Source organism: Gambusia affinis, linkage group LG12, assembly GCF_019740435.1.
Source record: "Gambusia affinis linkage group LG12, SWU_Gaff_1.0, whole genome shotgun sequence".
In the NCBI taxonomy this organism is placed as follows: Eukaryota; Metazoa; Chordata; class Actinopteri; order Cyprinodontiformes; family Poeciliidae; genus Gambusia; species Gambusia affinis.
The window spans coordinates 22144296-22165912 of NC_057879.1; the positions used below are offsets into that span (position 1 = coordinate 22144296).

A 21617-nucleotide genomic window follows, 5' to 3' on the forward strand; every position below is an offset into this window, starting at 1 on the left:
TCTGTTGGGTCAACGCACCTGTGGGTTGTTACCCCGACAATCAGGCGATTAAATTCAGGCGTCGTACTTACAAGGAACTCGTCTCGGATGAAGAATTTGGCTCGCGTCACTCTGGGGTCTTCGCCTGGTTCAGGAGTTGCTGAAAGGACAACAGAGTCTCCTTTTAAAAACACAACAGAAAGCCAGTACGGCTAAGTGTTTGTTAGAGTCGCGGCGGCGAAGCGAGGCGAGGCGAGTCACTGACCTTCATTTGGTATGGTGTAGCGAGCGTATTCGGGGAAATAGTCCTCAATTTTGGACTTTCCGGCTAATACTTTCTCAGCCAGCATGTCCTGCTTGTTCAGGAATAAAATGACGGATATAGTGCGTAACCATCTGAAAAACAAACAGCAGCAGCTTTTATGTTAAACATGCTTATTTTACTGTTGAACAGCATCCAGGCCTAAGCAATCAATCAATTAAGACAAGATCCACGATTCCCCCTAGCATGATTTATTGTTTTATTTATTGTGGTGCCTCAGTTTTAGGTCCATTATAATTCAAAGTTTATTGATGGTTGAGAACGTGTCCCTGCGATATTTTGTCATTATTACCATTATATCAGTTGAAAATGGTCACAAAATAACAATATCATCATTTATCGCAATAACTTCTGGGACAATTTATCGTCCGGGTGACAGATCTGGCAGCATGATGCTGTGGGATGAATTTCTTCAACAAACACAAACCAATCCTTGAAGGCTGCAGCTAGAGCTACATGTGTCTAGATTTTTAGACCATGTAAATGTAATATTAATGTGCCACAGTGGCCTAATCAAAGTCCAGATCTAAACAGCAATCTGAAACTTTAATCCACGTTGACGTCTTTCAATAATTGTGCATCTAACCTAGATTTTTCTGATTTTTCTCAAATTCTGTGATGATTATGACACTGCTAATTTTTTTCCGAGGTTTGTATTTTCTTAAATCCTGCAGTGAAAATGTGTGATTATCTAGATTAAATTAGATATTTTATTAAATACCAGCAATAAAACATTATTCCTCCTGTGAGGGGGGACTCTGAATTTAAGCACAGATTCACAGACATGTTAAACTACTGAGCATATGGAAGGCTAATCCTGCCAAAATTACCAGTAGCTATTGAAATAAATAAATGGCTTGACAAAGTTCTTAATGTGGCAAATATTGCATAAAAAAAAAGGTGCAAACTTCCTTGATTTACAAAGTGACATAAAGTAATACAGATTCATAATTGTTAATAGTATTGATGTAACACTATTACTATTCTTTCATTTCTCCCTGATCCTACATATATTGTATTATTTTTTTCATACTCTGTTTATTTATTGTGACATTTCATTTCATCATTTTCTCTGTATTCTATATTTATTTTTTATTTACTGTAATTTTTTAAACCCTACACTGATTTATTTTCCTCTTTCCATGTTCTTCCCTTCAGTTTTAAATTGATACTTTTTTTAACATCTCTCATTATTGTGCCATTTTTATTATTTAAATGGAGGAAGAAAAAATAATATCAAAAACGAGAATCACCCCAAAAGATAAAAAATTAAATTAAATTAACAAAATGGCAGCACGTTTTGGAGTTTGGTTACACTGATAATCAGTATTGGCCTTAAAAGTCTGTATTGGCTGGTCTGTAACTCAGACAATGACTGAGTGGTGCTAAGGACAGAGTAAGGACCTGCTTTCTCCGAGTCGGGTCTCACCTGTTATTCCAAATACTGCGGAAAAGGTCCAGTGCTTCCCGTAGCCTGTTGGTGTTGTTGTCTTCCCTTATTACCATGTTGTAGCTGCTGCTGGCCACCACGAAGATGATAGCAGTGACGTCTGGAGGAACAGCACAGACTCAGAGTCACGACCGCTTCTGCACATTTAATCTCTGTTTTTATTGATATTAGCAACGTTTAACTGATGTTTCGTTGATGTTTAATTGATATTAAACAGCTGGAGGTCTCACCGTTAAAGCACTGGATCCATTTTCTCCTTTCATCTCTCTGACCGCCGACATCAAACATGCTGTGGGACAGAAACAAACAGCAGGTCAGAGTGAGACAGCGATGCACTCGCTGCTGACATCTAGTGGTTAAAAACGGTATTGAAACGCAGAACGACCGACAGTAAACAACAAGATGACAATAGATAGACAGAAGGACGGATGGATGGATGGATGGATGTTCAAAAAATAGAAAAATTTTTTTAAATGTTCAATTCAGTAGGTCAATTAATGATTCAGTTCATTTCAGACATTGAGTTGAGATGTTTAGCTCAGTTCAGTTCAAATGTTCAGTCCAGATCAGATGTTCAGTCCAGTGATTCAGTTCAGTTCAAATGTTCAGTTCAGTTCAGATGTTCAGTTTAGGGATTCAGCTCAATCCAGTGATTCAGTTCAGTTCAGTTGTTCAGTCCAGATCAGATGTTCAGTCCAGTGATTCAGTTCAGTCCAGTGATTCAGTTCAGTTGTTCAGTACAGTGATTCAGTTCAGTACAGTGATTGAGTTCAGTTCAGATGTTCAGTCCAGTGATTGAGTTCAGTTCAGATGTTCAGTCCAGTGATTCAGTTCATTTCAGTTGTTCAGTCTAGTGATTCAGTTCAGATGTTCAGTTCATTTCAGTTGTTCAGTCTAGTGATTCAGTTCAGTTCAGATATTCAGTTCATTTCAGATGTTCAGTCCAGTGATTCAGTTCAGTTCAGTTGTTCAGTCCAGTGATTCAGTTCAGTTCAGTTGTTCAGTCTAGTGATTCAGTTCAGTTCAGTTGTTCAGTCCAGTCCAGTCCAGTCGTCCTTGGCTCTGTTTCCTTCTTGTTGTTTTGTTTTTTCTCTCCTTTGAGACGATGTTGATGTTGGAGGGAACAAACTTCTAACATTTCAGGCCCTGAATCACGAGGAAAAGGTAAATATAGTACCGAAGCCCAGGAGGGCATTCCGATCCACCATTATTCCTTAATGGTGATGCCAAAACGGGACGGGGTCAAACGCTTCTAAAAGGAGAAAATTACTGGAAAACGCCTCTGGAGGCTCTGCTTTCGGAGCTTCTGACGGAGTTCTGCAGAGCGGCTGCATAACACACGACGTAAGAGCGGATGTGGACATAACAGGAACAATGCGTCCTTTTAGCGGCCGCAAAATATTCTAAAATATTATAAAAGTGACAAAAATAGTCTGGGAGCACAAAATCAAGACAATTTCTAAATGTGCTTCTGGTGGCGTATTATTTCAGCGTTTTCTAATCTCTGTCTAGTTTTAGAGCGGGGTGTGCAAAGTTTCCATTTTAAGACTTTAATTGTCTGGTTCTTTATTTTTACTTGCTAAATAAACAAACCAAATATAATATTTAAATGAAATAAGCAAAGCAGACAGATTTCTTTAGTTCTTTGTAGATTTAAAGGGAATTGCATGTTTCCCAGATTAAAAATAACAACAACAACAAAAAAAAAACATATCCTAAATGTTTAATCTTCTTCTGGATTTTTGTGTATTTTTATTAACAGGAACAGTTTGTGGCGTTCCAAAGTCTGCATGTTAGTAAACGTCACTGATTGTTTTTGGTCCCCATTACTAATTAATACTTGAATACTTTGTGCTACACATTACATTTTAAGATTTTAAAATGTTTTTTGTTTAACAGCATTTGTGAAACTTTTAGACTATTCTTGTTTGTTTTTTCAAGCCAAGGGCCACACAAAATTGTTCCGAGGGCCACAAGCCGCACCGCGAGCCACACTCTGGTCCGACTTACTGAAAGTTGACTTTGTCTACTTGGAACCTCGTCTCGAAAATCCCTGAAGTTAACACTCGGCAGCGTAGAAGATCCTGCGCACAGAAATGAAGGAGGATTTAAAAATAAAAATAAAAACAACAAGCTGCCTCTTTGGAGCAGATTAGCAGGAGGACTGACCTGGTCTGTGGGCGTGTAGTCGCTCTGTCTTACTGAGTCAATTCTGTCCAAGAAACTGCAAAAAAAAAAAAGAAGAAGAAGAAAGAGAGATTTTTAAACTTTAGATTCACAGAAACAGTACAATACATGGTTTGTACACTTTATTCAACGGCAAAATTCAAGCATTTTTAAAAGCATTTTCAAGGTAAGTTTTAAAAATTTTCCAACCTAACACTTGAATGAACTACAAAAAGACAGTTACAATTCATTATTATGTCATTTATTGCTATTAACATGAATGATGTCTTGTGTTTGCATTCCACATTCTACATCAGGGACAAAGTGAACTAAAATATAACAAAATGTAATGTTTTGAAAGGTTTCTCTCAAGAACAAAACACTAATTTAACAAAAATTCCACAATTCTATGAAGTTGTGTAATGTATGAGATATAAAATGATCAATAAGTCACATAGTCATTAGGAATAATAAATACTAATTTCATTGAAACAATCCACACAAATCTTCCTGCTCAAATTTAATGGTTAAACACAAAACATAAATCTTCTTGCTAAGTTTTCTGGAATTTAGGAAATAGAAATAATACTGGTAATAATATCTAACCTGAAAAAACAGAAAAGTTAAGTGTGGTTTAACTTCAAATAGTGATAAACCTGTGTTTGTGTCTTTTTATTAACTGTATGAAAGTGTCAGGTTTCAACTTTAATTTTAATCAAATCGTTAGATTAAACCTTTTTACAAAACTGTGCAGGTTGCATATTTCAAACACTTTCCAAACATTTAAAACACCTGTTCAAGGATTTTCAAGGATTTCAAGCACCTGAATGAACCCTGAGAACCGAACAGGAGGAAACAAATGGTCCAGTCCGATCCGGAGGCAGCCGCCATGTCCGACTCCCTGCAGAGGCCCGGGGAGGCCGCTGCTGTTGCAGCTGCGTGCCACTAGAGGGCGGCCGCGCTCAGTCTGGGCTATTTTTGTCTGTCTCTAGCCAGAGTGATTGCATAAGGCAGTTATTGTGGAGGTTAGACGGCTTGCTGCTGCTGCTGCACATGCTCTCTCTGTTGTGAAAGAGACGGCAGCAGCAGCAGCACAGTGGGCGGGCGGGCTCCGAACAACCGGAGCCGGGTTGGGCCTCTGGATGACCCGGATCATCAAGAAATGACTTCCAACAGGGGGCTCCATTACGCTCGTAAAAGTATTCACACCCTACATATCGTTTTCACATATCTTTCTTGCTAAAACCTCCTGATTTTCACGTGTTGCACTGAGCTTTTAAACTAGAGGTAAAAAGTAGCCATCAGGGCCGGTCCAAACCTTTTCAGGGCCCTAAGTTGACTTTTATTTAGGGTCCCCCCATACCAACATGTCAACACCAGATTCTTTATCATTCCTAAGCTGTAACTGTTATTAGCATCACTTGTAATTAGCTTGCATTGTAACAGTGATATTATGACCATTTTAACCTCACAGGAGCAACAAACTGGAAAAACTTATTTGGATTTTTAAATGTTCGGTATTATTTTAACTATTTTAAAATGGCATCAACTGATAAACAATAAATTTACAGTAAACAAGTTTCATGTCTTGTATTACTCCAAAAGCAGAAATCATCATTTAATTTTATATATATAATTTTTTTTTATAAATAATGTGTAGCATGAGACACATAAGAGAAGGAGGGCAGGGTCAAATAAGATCATACTTCTACTTAACTCCTTTATATCATCTTATTTGAGTTGTGAATATTTTTTAAATAAATAGGTTAAACTAAAAAAGAAAAAAGTAACAAAAGCTATTTTTTCTTCCCATCAACTCAGAGGAGGTGGAGGATGTTTCAGACAGGAAGCTGCATTCAGCTGACGGCGGTGACTTCCTTCAGCAACACTGACCCATATGTGGACCAAACCGGGTCATCTCCTCACCATCTTTGATTTTCTAACCAACCAATCTGCATTTTCAGGATGTTACCAGCCAGACGGCGCGGCTGCAGCACACAGGAAACCCGACGTGCGCGTTCGCACTCCTCTGTAGGTCTCTTCGTTTTCACTTCGGGCGCCTGAAAGCGGCACACCAACACGCCCAGCGAGGATTAAATAACCGAGAATGAATAGTGCATTATGAGCCATTAGATAACAGCGACGCCGCTCATGTGCTCTGACAGCAACGTTTTCATCACGCCGACTATTTCTGCTGCAGACGAAAGGAGAAGTAGGACTATTTCTGAAAGGGCAACAAAACTTTCTCACACAAACTGCCGCATGACTAAAAGTTGTAAAAAAAAAAAAAAAAGCTGTAAAAAGGATGGAAAAAAGACGACAGCACTTAAAACTAACAGGTTGGGTAATTTAGTTTACATCTAAAGTTTAATATAAAACACTAATTACACAATATTATTATATCTAAAACATAGAGCTTTTGTGATAACAATAATAATAATAATAGCATAACAATGCAAGGGGGGCTGCACAGTGGCGCAGTTGGTAGAGCTGTTGCCTTGCAGCAAGAAGGTCCTGGGTTCGATTCCCAGCCCGGGGTCTTTCTGCATAGATGGTTCTCCCTGTGCATGGTGGGTTCTCTCCGGGTTCTCCGGCTTCCTCCCACAGTCCAAAAACATGACTGTCAGGTTAACTGGTCTCTCTAAATTCTCCCTAGGTGTGAGTGTGTGTGAATGGTTGTGTGTCCTGTATGTCTCTGTGTTGCCCTGCGACAGACTGGCGACCTGTCCAGGGTGAACCCGCCTCTCGCCCGAAACGCAGCTGGAGAGGAACCAGCAACCCTCCTGACCCCATTAGGGACAAGGGTGAACAGAAAATGGATGGATGGATAACAATGCAAGTTAGCCCTGTCAAAGTTCAACTTTAATTTTGTAAAGTGAAACTTGAAGATTTTAAATATCCAAATTAAAAAACAAAATAAAACCCACAAATAAGTGGAACCACAAATAAAATGGATTATGATATTATTAATTAATCAGAATGGAAATTATTGAGCTAATTTTAATTTATTATGCGATTAGTTGCTTATTGCGACCAGCTTACTAAGAATTGTCTTAAAATCAAACTAAAACTTCACTGAACTTCCTTCTAACCTGAATACAAACACGTTGACCCGTCTGATTTTAATTATGAATCATTTCAGTAGCCAGAAAACCTGAGAAAGTCAAACTAAAAGCTCAAATACCTGAACTTCAACCCAACACAATAGAGGGAATAATGGGCGAGCTGGCAGGAAAACTGGCCCACAGCATAATGCTGCCATGCTTGACAGCTTCAAATTCATTCAGTCCCCTTTCAGATTTAAATTTAACATTAAGTCATCCAAGAAAATTTTGTTTCTGACAGGAAAAGAGGCAGGCAAACGTATGAAAACTATGTAAAACAAGGCTTAATTTAAGATTTCTAATTTAAAAAACAACATATCAAGAAAAATCAGTTTCATCTGTTAGTCAGCTCTGTTAATAAGTCCTTCATTAGGTCTGGAGAAATATCATTTTTAAAAAGTTTTGAAACACAAAGTAGCGATTGCTGCTGGTGATTTCACAGATAAACAGCAGATATTCAGACTGCCGTTATGCAAGACGGAGAAGTGTGAAAAATCTAACTGATAGATTACAAACGTTCAGTTTCTGCTTCAAAACTGAAAAAAAAAACTGTCTTAAATTATGTGGAAGATGACAAAAATAAAACCCAAACAGGTGAATTTTTAACTCATTCTTGTGTCATGAACACAGTTAATCCAATAATACTACGTCTGATTACCAGATAGTACCCATAAGTAACATTGTACACACAAGCCAACTCCTCCTTCTCAACAAAAATAAAAAAAGCCCAAACACATTCAGACTTAAAAAAAAACCCAGCACAAATGTGTTTAGTATTTTTAGTCTTCCTTGCAGAAACATAGCTAGGTTATAATTACAGAGTGCTTTGTGACTGCCATGTGACAGCAGTACTAGATATCCAAATATAATCTCCAATGAAAAAAAAAAAAAAGAAAGAAAACGGAACAAGAGATCCATAAAAAGACCAACAGAAAGCAGAATAGTTAGCGTAGGTGAATGTAATTCCTTATCCAGAGGTTAGGGTGCAGCTTTTATTTAGTGACAGTTGGACGACAGGAATAGCCGAGTCCGTCTTTTTTATGGTTTCTGCCGTTTTCCTCAGTCTCCTCCCAGCTCTGGTTCACCGTTGGCATTCCCATTTCGCTGTGTGATGCGGTCACTTTGTCAAAGCTGTGGTTTGAGGGAGAACAGGCCACCAGCTTTTCCCACTTTGTTTTAATGCGTACAGCACACACAACCAGCAAAGTACGCTGCAGTATTTTTACCCCTCACACACACAACAACGAAGGACGTGCCGCTAAACGAGCTGTTAATTCTCGTCCATCCTGTAAATGCTGATGATTTACAGACAGATCTGTTTTGAATTTCAGGTTGGATGTAAAACTAATGATCACTCTGTTGTGCTTTACGGTCGCCGCCGTTGACTCTGCGCTGCAAAAACACAAAATCTTATGAAGTATTTTTGGTCTACTTTCTAGTGCAAATACCTTAGTGCACTTAACCCTACTAGACCGAACGGATCGCCGACGATCCAGACAAATTTGCAGTCCCGTAAATCTGCCAGACTTTGTGCTATTGGAAAAAATTCCACCGGTTTCTGGAAGGGGAGACGTTGCGCTTTCCAGCCGATATCGAGTTATTACGGTAATTTCAGTCCGCCGTAGCAGGGAGTGAAATGAATCTGATCAGGCACTCTTTTAAATTGCAAAACTAAAAATGTTATGGATAGATGGGCAAATATATTTACTCACAGGACATTAAAAGAACTGTGTACAATTAAAAATATCCAGGCGGAGATTTGAAACTTAGATTTTAAAGGGTTAAAATGAGACAAAAACTAACTTACAAGTAACTTTTCAACAGGATATAGAAGCCTGTTTTACGTCAATAATTCCTTGGAAACTAGACCAAAAACATTCAGTTAAATTTAGTGTTTTTGCATAAGATTTGTGCAAAAAACTGGTAACAAAAACATGGATTACATCCGAAAAGTACAACAATCCACAAACAAGAGAAATTTATTATTTTTCATTTTATTTTAACAAACGTCTTCTGTAAGAATTCAATCTGATTATGACCAAAACAAAACTAGAAATTCTGTTTTTAGACCTGCTGTTGCCTAAATAAAGCGAACGCAGCTAAATAACATGTGAAAATTGCATTCTTATAAGTAAAATTATTTACTTAAAATAAGATGGAAAATTACATATAAGTTAGTTTTGTCTTATTTCTAGTGTACTAAGGTAACTGCTCTAGAAATTAGACCAAACACACGTGGTAAGGTTTGTGTTTTTGCACTGTGTGTTGAGCTCAAACACGGCGCACCGGTCCTGCAGGCCCAACTCTGTTGCTATGCAGAAGCTCTGTTACGGACAGAATCACTTGACTTGTTCTGTTTTTCTGTGGCCCAATCTTTACATAAAACACAAATTCAGTAAGGATGAAAGTTAACAAACCGACCTAGCGATTAGTGAAAATAGAACTGGTTCCTATGCTTAATCGTGAATTAAATCATGATCAATCAATTAATAAAGTTTATTTATATAGCACATTTCAGCAGGCAGTTCAAGGTGCTTTATATATTAAAAACACTAAATTGCAAAGTTATAAAGAAAACTCCATACAGTCAATAGTTGAACAAACATTACATTTTGATGTGTGCCATCACCAAAATCAATAAACATCAAAATGTTGGTCTATGTTTCATTCACTATGATTCAAAAAAGACTTTAAACAAAAACTAAGTGTTTCGTGTGTTTTGCAGTTTTCTGGAAGTTTGTTCCAGATCTGTGATGCGTAGAAGCTGAATGCTGAATCCTTAACTGGAGAACACAGACTCAAAAAAGGCCAATTGCTGAGAGAACAACGCACTGAGCAGCAATTAAACCAAAACTGAACTAATACATATATCTAGAAAGCGGGCTACAGCGCAGGGCATTCTGGGTAAATACAACCAAAACAAACATGCTAGCACGGGTCTAGCGGGAGAAATGGGTCGTGGTTTTTTACCAAAGACAAAACAGAAATCCTAAAATTGCTAAAATCTGATGCTACTCCATTTTTTTACATTTTGTGAAAACGGAAGTTGCGTTCAGTGTCTTCTTCAGAGGTTTTTCTGTCTTTTACTTCAGTGGTTCTTGGTGCAGCGCCACCACAGGTGAGGAGGGGAACAGATTTTTCAAAGGGTTTGTTTGTGAAAGAGAACAACAGCAGATGAAAATGTGATAAATATTGCAAATTTGGACCCAGTCAAAAAGAGTCTACTGGACAAGAAAGGTCAGAGTTCATCATTCAACAGTAACAGAGACTCTGTGCAAAAATGGCCTCCATTGGGGAATTTCAAAGTGAAACCAACTGCTGCAAAAAAACCACAAATGCTAAATGAAACTCCATCCTGATGATCCTTGAGACTTTTGGAAAACATTCTGTGAATGTTCCTGCTAAAATCAAACGGCTCTCCTCTGAGATCAAGGCTGCAATCAAACATGGAGGTGGTGGTATAATGGTCTGGACCTGAATTGCCTGCCATAATTGATGGAACAGTAAATCCTGCTCTCTAGCAGAAAAACCATCAAATGTGGCTGAATTAAAACAACTCTGCAAAGAAGAGCAGGTCATAACAACAGAGCGATAGATTAGCTTTGAGGTGCTATTACTTTTCTAATAGGATCAGGCAGATCTTTGTCCTTAATAGATGTAATTTAAAAACTGTTTCTTTCTGATACTCGGCTCTATTTGATCTAAAACACAGAACAGAGGAAACCTGCGAGGCGTTTTCAGGCCATTGAACAGGCAGAGTGGATCTCTGCAAGAAGATTAAACCAAACTGCAAGAATTTGTTTTAAATTTGTGGTAAAAAAAAAAAAAACCTCTGAACTGCAGGCTGTGTTAAAGCACTAAAACATTCGCACCAACAAACAGCACCCGGCCTCATGTGCTCATCTGATAATTGGGTTGACTTTTTACAAATAGCAGACATTCTTTAATTAGAAGTGCAGAGGATCGGATCAATAGTTTCCATATTTTGAGCCGCTTAGGTCAGCATAATGGATTTTCACTTTAGGGTCCGACTGACTAGTGACAGCGCTGTAGAACTCAGCTGCGACTCGGCACCGAGTTTCACAGCCGGAACGTTTGATTAAAATGTTTTCAGCTCACACGTTTTACCATGTATTTCAGCTGGCATAGCCGCTTTCAAAATAAAAAGTCTAAACCCTAACATTTAGATGTTGTTTAGGGATTCACAGATATTATTTGAACTCTAAATCCTGGCAATAGATGCGTAGAAAGTAAGGTAAATATTTAAGAAGATTATTGTTAATGTTAACTCCAAATGAGCTGAGTCATTACTCAACTGTACTTTAATAATCATTAAAGTGCGTTCTATAAAATTCAGTGTTCAAACAGCTTTCAAATCAAAATTTCACTTTTTGTCTGATACAAAATCTCAACATGAGATACCAGTCAACATTTAAAGAACAAATTATGAAGTTGAGAATGGATGGTTGGATGGATGGATGGTTGGATGGATGGATAAAGTAGTTTCTGAATATTAAGTCAACAACAACCCATTTGTCTTTTCCAGCAGCCATTATACAGGGATAAAACCAGCTGACTAAATGTGCTGGAGTTCCACTCAGGTTGCTAGGTGATGGGCTGGGCTCGGGTTGCTAGGTGATGGGCTGGGCTCGAGTTGCTAGGTGATGGGCTGGGCTCGGGTTGCTAGGTGATGGGCTGGGCTCGGGTTGCTAGGTGATGGGCTGGGCTCGAGTTGCTAGGTGACTTATTGTCTGAACGTTTTTTTCCAAGTGCTTTGGGTGTTTTTAGAAACAGTTGAGACCCAAATGGAGGGAAAAAAAACAGGCAAAATATGAATTTTGCATAATAGATCCTCTTTATTTTTTCACCACACCTAGAAATTACTCTCATATTTTTCCAGGCTGCAAAGGGACTTTGAAAGTAGTATATATCGTATCCACAAATGTAATCCAAAATGTCCGTCTTCACTAAGCAGAAAGAATCCGGGACCCAGCAGAAGCACTGATCTACTCATTGTATAACCCAGAGCGACATGGTGAAGCATCCTGGTCACCTGGTGGAAAGACTTACGCCTCGGGGTTCAGCTCATCCATCCAAACAAGAAACGCTCCGCAGATTGGGAGATGGATCTGGAACCAGGCGGATCCATCAAGCGGGTCTCAGTGGGTACTTCCTAAATATAGGAGCGGGGGACGGAGATGCTCCTGAAAGTTAAACCGAATCTTGTGTAAACAGAAGCGCCTGCTTTATCTCAGCGGCGGTCGATTGGCCTTCCAGGACCCCATCAAATCACGGGCCTGAAGGGTGTTGTATATAAAAATGTAAAATACACAGTAATGTCCTCTCGCGTCTGCTAAATGTCTACGTGCGCCGTTACGCCGCGCGTGTTGGAAACGGAATCGCTCGCCAGTCCACATGCGGTTCTTTCTCTCTGTGAAATTGACAGACGGCTTTCTCTAATTAATACAGAAGAGCAAACGTCGATACGTGAATGATACCAAAAATAGAAAACGGAGTAAAAATAGATCTTAGTCCTTCTCATGAGAAATAACAGCCGCCTCAAGGCCTGAGCGCATTAATCTGACCCCCACCACAATTTAATGTTTTATCACAACAGTTTATTCTTATGTAAGAAGATGATGAGTACTATTGCGATAACAAAGATTGTAAGAAAAATTACTTATTACTGATATTTTAGAATTTATCACAAACATAAATATTGTTCTTAAAAACATTCTTCTGAATTTATGTCACTAAACTACACATAGTAAAGGCCTTTAATAATATTTTCAAAATTACTGATAGCAGTCCTCAGATATCATATTGGATCGGTGCGTCTCTGAAAATGACAGTAATGACAGTAGGTATGTTTAGGCAATAAGCAATAAATCAATAAATTGCATAATAAATCAAATGAGTCCAGTAATTTCCACTTGCATAATTTAGCGTTTTTCACTCTTTTCTATCTTTCTACCAAAAACTGGATGATAAAAGTTTTCAGTTTGAAACTTTGGTCTCAACAGGACATTTTTTAAGGACAATTTTATTTACAGAGACCACATAACTCATTTTATTTGTTGTTTCTGTTGTTTTATTTTGAATATTTCAAATGTCTTCCAGTAAAAGTGTTAATATTCAATAGAATATGGCTAAAAAGTTTATTGAGCTGTGAAAATGTGTTCTTGCATTATTATGCCATTATTACCATTACATTACTTGAAAATGATCTGAAAACAATATTATCGTTTATCGCAATAACGTCTATGATAATTTATCGTCATTGTAACAGGCTCTGGTATGCTGCCCACATCTTTCAGCCCAGGAATGATGCAGCACCTGGAGTTGGCATGTTGGTAAGTGGGGGGCCCCAAATTAAAATCTGCTTAGGGCCCCAGAAGGGTTTGGGCCGGCCCTGGACGTTGTCAAATTAGTCGTCGCATTTTGAAGCAAACTGGTGACCCATCGAAAACGGGGTTGTCCTCTCCTCCTCCAATCAAAAATCAATAACGACTGATGACTGATGTTCAACGGGATGAATAAGTATTCACACCAGAGGGAACAGGCCTGTTTATGCAGCGCCCCGCTCGGCCTGTCGGGGGCATCCCTGCACTCCTTTCCTCTACGCTGACCCTACCTGGTTTCAGCAGCTTGGTTCCCATGGGAACCGCTGTCGGTCCACAACCTCCCCCCGCCGCCTCCGCTCCGTCTCTCCCTGGGCCCGGCCGTATCCCTCCATTCCCAGACTCTCCCATACATCAGCACCAAGGCGGCTCTCTTTCCCCCCCCACTGCGCGTTTCAGTGCGGCCAGTGGCAGACGAGATGATTACGGCGGGGGTCAAAAAAAGTTTCTGAATACAACTCCCCCCGACCTGGGTGGCAGGCCGCTGTCTCTTTGGATGAATGAACAAAAAGATGCTGAAAGTCACAGAGCAGGTAGCTGAAGTAAGGCTACCTGCTTACTCTGACTATAAAAACTCTGACTTTCTGAAAGTCTGCATTAGGAAATAAGCAACAAATTAAAGATCAATTAAAACAAGCTCAATAATTTCCATTTGCCTGGTTTATCAAAAACCGGATGATAAAAGTCTTCAAACTGTTATTTTGGTCTAAACTAAACCTTTTTCTAAAAGATAATTTTGTTTACAGAGACATCAATATTGAGTTTATTTATTGTTTCTGTTGTTTGGTTTATTTATTTTGGATATTTAAAATATCTTCCAGTTTCAGTGTTAAATGTTTGTTAGAATTTAATGTTCCAGCAGAATTTGTTATCAATACAGTCCCAGTGTGGATTCAAAACTACCGCAGCACATCTTGTTATTGTTGCCTAAAACACAAGAAGAAAGCAGATCTAATAGCATAAAATCTAGAATTATAAGCTCCAAAAATGTTTTGAAAAATATTTACCTGTCAATTTTAATCATTACAATAATTTACAGTTTCATTTTCAACTTTGCTTTATTAAAATATTGTCTGTTTAGAATTTTATTGAGGAGAGAAAAACAACAGATTTTGGTCATTACTGAAAACGTTTGGACACCACTGGTTTATATCAAAGTGTATTCATGTATTAGAGTGGTCCAGTCAAAGTAAAATCCTAAAAAAGGTTAAAATGTATGTTTAAATCTGTCGCCCCAGCAGGGGGAGGTCTTGGCTTTCTGTTCTCTCCTTGCCAGGCGATGTATTTTACTCTGCTGGAAATCTCCTATACCTCCATCTACTTCTCAGTGGCTTAATACTGTTAGATCATGCTTAAAGATGGAGAAGATTCTATTGACAGTAAGAGGTAATTCAGCTAAATTTACTCACAAGTGGGCACCTCTTATGACATACATAAAGGCTCTGCCTTTATAATGTATAGATAGATGTGATTGACCCTTCATGTCATGTGACTTAAATTTACAGAATAATTGAGTGAAGAGTTGTTGCCTTTTAGCTTCTCAATGCCGTCCAACCCCCCCTCCAACCCACCCCTATTTCTTATTTGCTTTATTTATTTTTAATTAATTAATTTATTTTTTGGTTGTTAATGTATTTTTATTTTATTTTATGTAATTATACTTATTTGGTCCTGTTTTTGTTATGTTAATACAGGGATTTATGTTCGCTACGGGGAAAGGGAAGGGAAGAGGGAAAGAAGGGGGAAAGGGGAGAAGAAAGAGGGAAGGGGAAAAAAAACTGTGTAAAAAAGAAAACAAAAAATAGGAGAAGTCATGTAAGCTTTGTACAATGTATGTAACATCAATATATGTATGATCTCCTGATGCGCAAATAAATGATACATAGTGAAAAAAAAAAAAAAAAAAAAAAAAGTATGTTTAGAGGCCCCCCTTTATGTCAAAAATAGTTTGAAATATTTTTACAAAGAACAATGGGAACCTTCAAAGCTGGTAGGACGCCACATGGTTCATATGTTTCATTTTTAACAAAAAAAGAAACTGAAAGCAAAATTAAATTTTCCTTCCACCTTACAAAGCCGTGTCTGGAGATGAAATTTTATCATGATATTTTGCGGTGCTATTGTGATAACAATAAAGGTGACAATAAGAACTATTTATTATGTTAGGCAACTGTGACTGTACAACATAACATTAATACTCCACAAACACCAGTAGTTTAAAATAAAAAACCTTCCTATCTGCAAAACTCAAATGAGGAAGTGTGTAAACTGCACACATATTTTCAAATTTATTGATACTTTAATTGAAAAAAGATGGAAAAAATTTAAATTTGTTTAGTTTTGAAAGGCTTTAAATATTATTAATTGGAATGTATTTTAAAAAAATAAGAAGTTTATCATGATAAACAATAAAATGCAAGACAGAATGCACAAATTCGTCTTTTTTGAAAATCGAGTCCACAGCGCTGCTTTATAAAACATCCAGCCTTCATTTAACCTGTTGCAGCTTTCAGCAAATCAGTTCTAGTTAAGATTAGTAATAGCTAAACTGGAGCTAGCCGCCCAATGTTTACTCAACTTATCCTCGAAGCTAACTCGGCCGGCCCAGCCAGAAGAAACAATCCTGCAGCACAAACTGTCAACAAACCCCACTGACAAGAATATAAGGTTTCTAAAAATAGCCCCTCTGACCACATTCCTCAGGAGGTGAAAGTTGAAGCTTGTTTGACTAGCAGCCGAGACGGGGGCAGACGTTTCTGCCTGGGTGTGGCTGGATAACGCCACCCTGGGCCCTCACTGCAACGCTGGGAGGCTTTCAGGATCCCACTGAGCATGCCCAGAGGGGTCAGATGCAACAAGGAGCCAATGTCATGATTAGACAGCAAAACCTCTGCTTGCACGTCCAAACGCTGCCTTTGGTGGAGCTTGCGTGTGTGCAGGGTAGGGGGAGACAGAGCGCCTTTCGCAGAGTGACTGCTTTCACGTCCGGGCGCCAAAACGTGAGAAAGAGAGCAGCGGCGGTGGCGGGACGACGAAACCAGCGCACAGAGGTGCTCTGTGTCTCACCTTCTGCTGCTGACCTTCCCTTTTGTTTACAGCGCATTGCCGGGATACTCCCTTTGATTCGGCTGCGCACACGTGACCTCAGCCAGTTTCTGCTCTGCAGTGCTGCTGCTAAAAATAGCCTCAGCTTGCCCTGGCTCCACAGCTAGTTTACATAAGCTCTAAGGGGGGGAGAGAAGAGAGCGACAGAGAGGGGGGTTAGCGAGGAGGAGAAGGAGGAGGAGGAGGGGAGTCTCGGTGAAGAGAGAGAGCAGTAGAGGAAGGAGGGGAGGAGACATGAAGAGGGGTGCATGGTCGACCATTCCACAGTCTCTGAGCAGGGGAGCTGCAGCGTCACCGCTGTTCTCCGCAGACTGCCTGTACACTCCAGGACAACAGGAGGCTGAGGTATATATACATGTCTGATGCATGTGTGTGCGTGTGTCTGTGTGTGTGTGCGCGTGTTGTTAGCACACAGTAAAACACTCAAAGATATCCACCATTCACCAGCCCTGCTCTTTGTCTGGCCCTTAAAATGGACGCACATTTTAACCCAAAAATAAAGACGTGTATTTATAGCTCCGCTCCTTTAAGTGGAACAGAAACTCTCTCTCTCTCTTTCTCTCTCTCTTTTTTTTATACCTCCAACCAACCCGACTCGTTGCAAACAAAAGCAGGCAAATTCATGCCATTTGCACACGTTCACCAAAAGGGCTCTCTTAGAGAAGATGACAGAAAAAAAGGTTGATTGAGATCGCTTTAAGACAGACAAGTGCTGATACTTTTGTCTTTTTAGGACAGAAAATGGTGCAAGTTACGAGAATATAAACTACATTTAGTGAAATTGTAAATTTACATATATTTGTAGTCAGTAAGAAATTCTCATTTTCAAGAAAATTATTCCTCCTGCTGCTCAAGTAACATTTAGGGCTGCAGCTAACGATTATTTTGTAGCGATTAATCAGGTAAAATAATAACACGTTCTGCAGATTTCTCTTTTAACCACTTAAGCCTCTTTTATACAATATTTGAAATGCATTAAAAGATGCAAATAAACAATTAAATTCCTTTTTTAATTAAGAAAATATACATTTTATTATCTAAAATGGCAATAGCGTAGCATTTCAATTCATCACAATTAATCTCTTCAGCTCTAGTAACGTTTAATACTTACTTGTAACTGGTACAAATTAATGTCCTGGTACATTACATTGATGAGGCGACATAGACAGATTTACCAGAAAACAAAAAACACGTGAAAAACCCCCCAAAACAAACAAAAAACTAAAACAGCAACACCTCATCTTTCAAATATATTTCGAAAATGGAAATTTGCCTTTAAAAGTGAGGAAAAAGTGGGATTAAATTCTATTAGTGAGCGGACAAGCAGTGTACAGCAACAGGTGGGGGAGGGCCAGCAGTGCATGCCGCAGATACTAAAAAGTAATTCAGGCAATACAGGCAGTGTTCGATGTTTTTAAATATCATTAATTGAAATTTACTGTGGAAACGAGAAATCAAAATTCTTATTATGGTAAGAAATTTATCACAATAAATGATAAACAATACAATAAATGCCATGAGATATTCAGTGGGCTAATTTGAACTTACAAATTCAGTTTTTTAGAGAAAACAAATCACTCAGTCTTCAACAATTATATCACAACCGCATGTTTTCATAACAGGAAAATAATGTTCAGTGAATCCTGAACTTTTCATTTTTTATTGGGTGAGAGACGAGTAGAGGTCACATACACACACGCACACACACACACACACGCACACACACATCTAGGACCAGTTTAGAAACACCACTTAACGCACACGCGTTTTAGTAGTCACAATTTTGGGTGAACATGCTAACAACAAGCTAACTTCAAGCTAATTCCATGCTAATTCCATGTTAACTCCATGCTAACTCCATGTGTGGATGTTTCATGCCTGCATTAATACCTGATGATTTAAAGCAGTTGTACTGTATGGACACATGGCTTCGTGAATACAGTAAATATTACCTACCAGCACAAAGTGGCTTAGCGTTATTTTGGTTTGGTCATGGATCATAATCTGTCATATTTCAAAAGAGTTGTCTGGTCCAAGCAGGGATCAGATTGGAAAAACGGTTTCATATAACGCTTTCAGACAATAATATACAATTAACTTAGATCAGGTGTTAAATTGGAACATTTTTCTCAATATTTGTCTCCATTTTCATTGAAAGAAATTGTACTACGAAAGGAAATAAACAAATACAAGCTGCAAGTTGAACAGGAGCCTGCTTAATTGATTAACTGATTAAGTTATAAAATATAAGATTTATACAATAAACATTCAAATTCTGCAAGAGACCAAACATGGCTACTATAAACGTTTCTGCATCTGAATATCCAAGCAGAGGTTTTACATTTTTAATTTTACGAGAAAAATAATGTTTTATAAATCAGCGTTTCTGCAGGTTTCACCAAATCAAGACTTTTTAAGACCTTTGGAAATGGGATACAAGACCTTAATCATGACTAAAATGTACATAAGAGAATAAACCACAAATAAATAAACTGTATGGGTTGGCAGAAGAAATGGCTAAGACAAAGATCGTCCAGCCAACTGGTGATAAATTTACACTAAATAATAGAGGACGTAAAAAAGCTAGCTTGCTAGGGTATATTAGCAGTAGCATTTACAGAACGCAGTGAGAGTGTCTGCATGTGACAGTAAAGTCTGCAAGAATAAAAGAAAACTACCTAAAATATATGAGATTAAATAATCCAGCCAAAACAAAACCTAAGTCCTTTTATTAAAGTATTTATGGCAAACTTGTTTTTCCCAAAAAATTCACAACATTTTAAGGTCTTAATTTTAGATACATTAAACATGTAAGACTTTTTAAGGACGCACAGACACCATGTTTGTCAAAAGACTTTCCAGTAAACAATTACTAATATTTCTTCATGAGTTGCTTCAGCTTTATCATGTTGAGGCTGCAGAAGAAAGAAGAATAAAACCATTTTCTGCTCGTTGAAACGTTTTCACTAAAGATGCAACGATCAGTCTTTTCCAGGCCGATTGTCTCGGCAAATCCTGCAAAATGACTAAATTGGAGACGCTAAACTCAAACTGTTCAGCATCAGGTGACATAAAAAGATGCTAAACTACAAAGAGAGCAGAAAGTCAGTATAAGACAACTATTTGAGCCTCTACTTTTATTAGATGAAGTTTAATTTTCACGTAATTTTAAAGATTTTTGAGAAACTCATGAGCGCTAAGCTTTATAGTGACCTCAAAACAGCTGCTTCTTTGTGGACTTTTCTGTTAAGCTTGACAATGACAAGGAAACATGGCTATTAAAAGTATGCAGAGGCTGTCTGAGCCTCTGGTCTTTAGAAACAAAATAAAAACACACTGGTAGCACAACGAATCTTGTGACATGTAGCATGCAATGCGGGGCAGCTTTAGGCTCTTATAGCCGCTCTCCTGAGCAGGCGGAGAGATTTTCATGTGCGATATCTACGACAGGCTTCAGATCTCCACCTAATGCACTTAGGAATGGTTCGCAGGTGGAGGAACGCCTCGCAGGTGGAGGAACGCCTCGCGTCGGGAATAAAGCCGATGCCGAGAGATGGTCAGGTTGCAAAGAGTTAAACACAAACACACACATTTGTCTGCTTGGAGAAGACATGACATGTGCTCTGTAACATCTTCTCTATCGCTTTCTGGCCTCCAGAGAGAAACGACCAGAGACACCAAGAGGGCCGGTGAAACCAGAGTCCCACGGGGGGAAACAACAACGTCCAGGACAGCAGCAGCAGCAGCAGCAGAGGCAGCAGCAGAGGGAGCAGCAGCAGCAGCAGCAGCAGCAGCGAGTCCCACTGAGCTTCCACTGCTCACATCAAAAACCCCTCTGCTTTACTCAGAAATCATGTAACAAAACACACACGCACGCACACACACGCACACGCACGCACGCACACACACACACACACACACACACACACGCGCACACAGAGCTGTCTTTGATTATTCTGCAGTCAGCTGACAGGTGGGTCATCTGATTAAAACAAGTGACACCAATGTTTCTGTTAATCTGGATTAAGGCCTTTTATGAATCCTTTTAGGAGGAAAGGATCGGGTTTTCGTTATTGGCTACAATTAAGTTGTGAATGTGTCAACAGAGTTTATTATCCCATTAGATAAAATAAATATTTTTATTACATTGTGTTTTAAATGTTTTTTTGTTTTGTTTTACCTGTTATAAAGAATCATGGTCGAACTAGTTGTTTCTGTAAAAGGCTAAACAGATAAAAGTTTCATTATTTTAATTTTTTTTTTGTTCAATTAGCCATAACACTACTGTTGCTACTATTACTAATAATTATTCTTATTCATTTTTAGCATTAGTATTACAGTTATTACAATATTATAATTTGCAGAAGTAATTTACATATTTAATTCTACTATTATTAGTAGCAGCAATTTACATATTTACTTATATTACTAAACATAACAAATTTAAGAATAATATTAATATTGCTATTATTTCTAATAGCAATTTAAACATTTAGTTTCATTATTATTAATATAGATATTTATTCCTATTTTTATTATTATAATCACTATTATTATTTGTAGTAGCAATTTACACATTTAATTCAATTATTATTATTATTAATGTATTTTCTATTTGTGAGATCTGAAACTAAAATAATGAATCTTTGCTAAGCAATCCTTTTAAGGACAAAAATGTTCAACTCTTTCTTTAAAGGTTTGTTTTAAAATCATCTTGATTCTCATAGTTCTTTCATATTCAACTACTTGCTTGTTGCATTTTGTTTTACATACATATAAAAAACTGAATCTTCTTCTTTTCCCAAATCTTAAACAAAATTGTGGATTTTTGCTACCTTATGACCTGAATTAACCCGGAAATATTTTTGCCTTCTAAGTAAAAAATTTTAAAATAAATCAAATTAAACAAATCAATTCAAATACAAGTGAAGCCATCAAGACCACTTGAAAAATGTTTTTTTGTTGGTGACAAACCCACGGCGGTGACATCCAGTGGGTGTGTAAATATGTCTCTCTTGTTCTCCCCCGCCCTGCGGCAGACTGGTGACCTGTCCAGGGTGACCCGGCCTCTCGCTGGAACGTCAGCTGGA

The 21617-nt window shown here is 38.3% G+C and overlaps 1 protein-coding gene across 2 annotated transcripts in view; it reads right to left on the minus strand.

Moving 5' to 3' along the window:
- LOC122840936 (guanine nucleotide-binding protein G(olf) subunit alpha) overlaps positions 1-21617 on the minus strand; it is a 73389-nt gene that overhangs the window by 3628 nt on the left and 48144 nt on the right. For both annotated transcript variants that reach the window (XM_044133737.1, XM_044133738.1), the window contains exons 6-11: positions 3921-3975; positions 3762-3835; positions 1982-2040; positions 1731-1851; positions 245-375; positions 72-139 (exon numbers count right to left, since the gene is read on the minus strand). In XM_044133737.1, coding sequence (XP_043989672.1) covers positions 72-139; positions 245-375; positions 1731-1851; positions 1982-2040; positions 3762-3835; positions 3921-3975 — 508 coding nt within the window. The remainder of the gene's footprint in view (positions 1-71; positions 140-244; positions 376-1730; positions 1852-1981; positions 2041-3761; positions 3836-3920; positions 3976-21617) is intronic.